A 5,954-nucleotide genomic window follows, 5' to 3' on the forward strand; every position below is an offset into this window, starting at 1 on the left:
TAATAATTACTGGTGTAATCTTTATTTGAATTCCAGCTCTTTTTATAATCCTTTAACAATTTGCATTTGGTGATGAGCTCTAATATTTTAATTGGAAGTCGTCACCCCAATATTTCACTCCCTCCACAGATCCCCAATCAAATGCAAGTCGAGACTCCAAAGTGTTCATATGATTTCCAGTCAGACGTCACAGGCTGGAAAATAAAAGTTAATTTATACCTAGCGTGCCAGGAGTTTGAATAATGTGGAGTCTAACAATAGATGTGGCATCAGATAAAAAATGGGAGTCATAGTTTATCAGGCTGCTAGTTTTCCAGTTTAGAAATGCAACATTTACCCATAAACAATATTGAATTCAAAGACCTGGTATAACATTGTGAAGGAAAGAGCTGAAGTAGGTTGTGTTGCAACTCAAGGACCTTTTACAATTGATGCAACATGAAAAATTATAATTAACTTCAGCCTTCAGAATCTTTGCATGAATTTTGTACTCAGAGGATGTAAGGCTCTTCACAGACAGTCCTTTCACTTTGTCGAATAATTTCATCCAGTAAGGCAAAAAATGTATCCAAACCAATCTAACAGCAAAAGTTTTTTTTGTGTGTGTGTGTGTGTGTGTGTGTGTGTGTGTGTGTGTTTTTGTCCAAAACAACACATTATACATCATTTAGCCAATCCCCATTATCAAAGCCCTTTGTTTCTCTATTGCATTAAAACTTGAGGTCTGAGATCAAATGAACTGGGTCAGCAGCAGAGTACAGTACTGCTTCACATACCTGTAAGGTCCATCATCCAACCCCAAGGCTTTAGTTTTGTATTGTATCACCTTTGGTAGGAAAGAGAGGTAAGGAGTAGTGAAACCTCTGGTGGTTAGCTATCCGACTGCTGTTCCACTTCAGCGAGAGCAGACCGAAAAAGTCGCAACAAGAGTCAGACTCATTCCACCAACTGTGCACTACTTCCCTTAAAGGGATGTATGATTGGTGGGACATTTTGGCAAAAATATAATGTAATTTTCCTTTTATCTAAAACAAATTGCTGCTTGTGATATGACAAAACTCATAATTACTTCAAAAAATTATACCATTTGTTATATTTTTCACCCATGGAGGTCGCCATCTGTTTGCCTGCTGGGTTGATGACACGTTTTGGTCTATTTTATACTGGAATCAACAGAGTGAACACAGGAAGGGTAACTTAACCCGAGTTGTTGTTTATCATGTTGTTTGGTTTGACTCTAATTTTAGATAACGCCACACTGTGTCAGTGTTGGCTGTTATTAAAAAGAAAAGAAACAGCGAGTGGTGAGTCTCGTTCACTTTCCATATGAAAAGAAAATTAGAGCACAGTGAGAGAGAGCTGAACACAATTTCCAAATGTTCTATTTGTGCCCTCAACATTTCTCTCCAGAAGACAGATTTGTATAAGCCAAACTGACGAAGGGTCTAACAGGTGATCACTACCTTAACAAGCTAAAAACAAATGCAGTGCCAACTGTTTTTAAGTTGTCTAAACTCCAAAAGTGGCTAGCAAGTGAAAAACATTGGGATAAATAGAGGCAGGCAGTGCTGGCAGCAAAACACCAACTCCTGACCAACTCTGTCCTCTTCCTCCATTTGGTTCTCCTCATGTTTGTCATTTTGTGATTTCTACATTTCTTTTTTTCTTTTAGGGTTAAAAAAAAGACAATGACAGTAGCTAATTTCTCCTAGAATCCCCAGTAATATTACGGAAAAGAAAACAAGTCACGATAAGACTGTTTTAAACATATTTATTTAATATCAGGAGCAAAAATGAATGAACAAATTATATCCATAGATATTAATAGCTTAGGGCAATAGGAACATTTATGATTAATTTCCATCTTCATTTACTATACACTACATACCAAAAGAAAAAAAACTACATTATAGAACGTCATGATGCAAGTTGTTCAGCACACGGTAGACAGAAAAAAAAACAAAAACAGAATATAACTATAGCTGAATGCTTGTAAATAATTTAGATGTTAATTTCATTATCATACAGATACTTTTTCATCAATGATAATAAAGCGGATTTATATACAAAACACGATCAAGATGTAATATATCAGTTTGTTGCTGTTTAAGCTTTTCTCGTTGTCGATTTCTGTTAGATCTTTTTGCTGATTGTTATGTCACTGACATAGCACTTTAAACAACACATGAATGCAAAAACACCTAGATTCATAAGATTATAAGATTAATGAATGAATTCATTACTGTATGGTACAAAGTAAGCATGTTAACTCCAGCAGTTATTGAAAATTAGCCTGGAGTTTGTTGTCTTCAGCAGGTTTGAATTGGAGTTACAACAGACTGTAAGCTTCCATCTAAAGACCCAATCCAAAAATGTTCCTGTGGGTAACAGAACAGATGCAATAGACATCTGTTCCCCATAACAACGGAGGGCCCCATGACAGTGCCTATTTTAAATTCTTTGCATTTAATCACAGATTCTCAGAAACACCCATTCAGCTCAGTGGTGTTTCCTCTGCCTGTAAACTCACCCAAAAATTACTCAGCTTTTACTTTTCTTTTCTTCCAGTGTGGAGGGCCCCAAGTCCATGTTCAAGATCTAGCAAACTTTGAAATACATCCCTGGTCCAACACATGTGAATAAAATGTCTGAACTCCCTCATCAGCAGTCATTCTGCTCTGTAGAGGCCTGGTAATGAGCCTTTGATTCGATTCAGGTGTGTTGGACATGGGACGTATCTGAGAGATGCAGCATGATGGATCTCAAGAACTGGACTTGGGCACCGCTTATCTAGTGTGTTGGGTCCCTTCCAGCACATCTTTACTTGGGGTTGCTTTGGTGTTTTTTGTTGATGTTTTTGTAGTTATTAGCTTGTACTACTTTAAAGCATTTTCAAAGAATAGCATAACATATAGGGATAGATTTGGCCAATACATTTACAGAGAACCATTTTGACTTTTGTTTTATTAATTATACTCTTTGTACCAGTTCTAATCTGCAAATTAGCAGGAGAGTATCTGTAAATTCCGATGTATTGTGTAAATTCTGATCTGTTTCACACACTTTGGCTTGCCATTGTTGACTTTATTTATAATGCGCGTTAACACCAGCTGCAACTCAAACAAAGTGCTGAAAGAACACAAAGGTTGTGGCTGTGAGATGAAATTAAGCTAGAAAGATATTCCTTTTTGGCCACTTTAACTGTGTCCTGGTAATTGTGCCAGTTATAGCTATATGTTTAATGTCATTGCCTTCTGTAAGGTGAACTTCAGTCCATTTTTTTTTTACCTCACATAGCATTTTTGATGTAGGTCAAAAGATCTTTAGTCACTGTATTCTATTCTTTTGCACTGTCTCCTACATGACGTTTTGATGAACTGCACCTATGAGCTTCCTTTTAAAAGTCATCCGTCTTGCAACTCTCCCATAAGAGCAAGATTAGCGAACTCCATGGCAAACAGTAGACCTATAAATAAATCATGGATCTCTGCAGCCTGTCCAAAGGTACCATTGGTGTCCTTTCCTGCTGCTCTGATTAATTATCACTCTGATTAATTCTCAGTGTCATTTCAGCATAATTAGAAATTAGAAATACTAACTCAAGGTCTCTTGAAACAGCCGGATGAAATGATTCAAAAGTCACCATCTGTAGGTTTAGCTGTTGATACTTGAGGTTAAATAGTACTAATATCCTCAATTATTTTTTAGTATTATGACAATACATTAGATCAAAGTGACGTTTGTGGTTGTAGCATGAAAACTTGTGCTGAAGTTTAAAAAGCATGAATGCGGTTGCAAGGTACAGAATTTGGTTTGACTCGGGGTGAATGACGACAAACTCGCAGAGATAAACCCACTTCTTAAGGCTTAGTTCTTGTTGTTGTGTTGCTTGTGTTGAAAGAAATATGATCTTGTAATCTTGGGAAACATTTCACCAGCAACAGTTTGAAATGGTTTTGGAATTTTTTTCCTACAAATGTATAAAATATTGGACTGATGCAGAAGTAAATGTACGCCGTGTTGCGGGTGACATGGAGAGCGTAACCGAGATTCATTTTAGCTTCACAGCTCAAAAGAGGCTCAAATTCATAAAGCAGGAGTTCTACAATGTTAAAGGGGATCCAGCAGATGAAGAACAAAACTACGATCATAAATATCATCCTGACTGCATGGAATTTAGAAGCTGATCGAGATTTTTTGATAGTGATCACAATCCTAACGTAACAAAATATGATAATAGCCAGAGGAAGGATTAAGAAGACAGAAAGCTGAATATGAAATCGAGATTTTTTGAGTTTCTCTACATTCATACCAGGAATGTCAGCAAATTCCTCACAGTACCTAGTGTCATTACCATTATAGGCACCATGAAAGATCATTGGCTGGACACAAGCCAAACCACTGATCACCCACACCACTACACAGGAAATGATAGCATTGCGTCGACTCCTTACATGTAATACTGGCATAAAATGTACAAAAGCAAGGTAACGGTCAAATGTTAGCAGAGTTAAAAAGAAAACAGAACTGTAAAAACCCAGATAGTAGGCACTAAAGACAATCTTGCACATAGCTGAGCCAAAAATCCAGTCAGAGATCTGCATGTAGGCGGCCTGGAAAGGAAGGCTGCTCATTAAGATGAGGGAGGACGTCACCAGGTTGACCAGCAAGATGTTGATCACAGTGTACAGCTTCTCAAACCTGGAGGGAAGATGGTAAGGTGTTATTTTGGTGTAAGCATACATTTTCCAACAGTCAGAGCACACATATCAGTGGGATTAATTTTACACAAGTCTGAAGTACATTTCACAAAAGAATTGTGTGAATGTTGGCCATAAATTTAAATTAAGTTTTGTATTGTTTGGAACTCACAATTTTAGATGTGATACGTGAATAAAAGTTATTCTTTATCCCTTCTTGTCAAACATTTTGAGACAAATTATGCTAATTTTCACCCACTGCTACAACCATTGCACAGACTTACTGAAATTAAATTGTTCCAAACCCCAGGAAAATTGAAGTTGCAAGCAGCATTGGGCGGCCCTTGCAGCTCAGTGCCACTCCAGTCATGTGGGGACTGCGAAAGCTCCGTACCTGAAGGATTCTCAGACCAGGAGAAACAAGATTCTCCAGCCCGATGAGACAAAGATTGAACTTTTTGTTGTGAAGGCCAGGCGACATGTTTGGAGGTAATCCAGCCAATAACATCTAAATCAGTGGTTCTTAACCTTTTTGAGGTACCAAACCCACCAGTTTCATATGTGCAATCACTGAACCCTTCTGTAGTGATAAAAATAAAATGATTTTTTCCCCCCAAACTCAAGACATAGGGGTCACCCCAAGATCACCAAGTCTTCTTAAAAGTTAGTCTCTGAGAACAGTTCTTCAAAATATAGTTGACTGTCTGACTGAGCTGACTGTCCAGGAACGACCCAAATGTGCCACAGTTTCGACAGGTTGGCCATCGAGAGAAACTGGAACCACTTTAAGGTCTTGTTTATGTCATTTAATTAGCTCTATATTCTTAAGAGAATGAAAAATTAATAATAAATAATAAAGACTTTGCGGTATTCTGATTTAGTAATGTAATTATATTAGTTGCGTTACCACCCCCACGCCACTAGAGGCAGTAGCAACCCCGAAAAGATGCGACTAAGGAGCAGATTTAGAAGTACACCAAAGGCTTCAGAATTTGGTAAAAACTGTGAGCTTTGCTGAAGTAATTAAAGACACAAGTTCAAATCCATGCTGAGAGTGGAGCTCCTTCAATCAGTTCTCCTCCTCAGCTCTGATTGGCTAAGCAATGTAACGTGATCCTCTGCAGCAAGTGATGTCAAAGCGGGGCGTCATCACGACTTTACACAAGTGTGTCTTTACCTCCGCGGCAGAGGCTCCACCGAACCCCTGAGACCGACTCACCGAACCCCTGGGGTTCGACCGAACCCAGGTTAAGA

General features: G+C 38.2%; 2 protein-coding genes across 3 annotated transcripts in view; both read right to left on the bottom strand.

Moving 5' to 3' along the window:
• LOC103482361 (C-C chemokine receptor type 3-like) overlaps positions 1–5,954 on the bottom strand; it is a 19,296-nt gene that overhangs the window by 7,617 nt on the left and 5,725 nt on the right. The window contains exon 3 of one of the 2 annotated variants that reach the window (XM_008438487.2): positions 1,758–4,701. The exons of the other annotated variant lie outside the window; for it this stretch is intronic. Coding sequence (XP_008436709.1) covers positions 3,861–4,701 — 841 coding nt within the window. The 3' untranslated portion in view covers positions 1,758–3,860. Of the gene's footprint in view, positions 1–1,757; positions 4,702–5,954 lie in introns of those variants that run through there. 2 annotated transcript variants of the gene reach the window in all.
• Positions 1–5,954, bottom strand: part of LOC103482380 (C-C chemokine receptor type 1-like) — a 40,381-nt gene that overhangs the window by 3,199 nt on the left and 31,228 nt on the right. The window lies entirely within an intron of this gene.

This window comes from Poecilia reticulata, linkage group LG20, assembly GCF_000633615.1.
Source record: "Poecilia reticulata strain Guanapo linkage group LG20, Guppy_female_1.0+MT, whole genome shotgun sequence".
Lineage (NCBI taxonomy): Eukaryota > Metazoa > Chordata > Actinopteri > Cyprinodontiformes > Poeciliidae > Poecilia > Poecilia reticulata.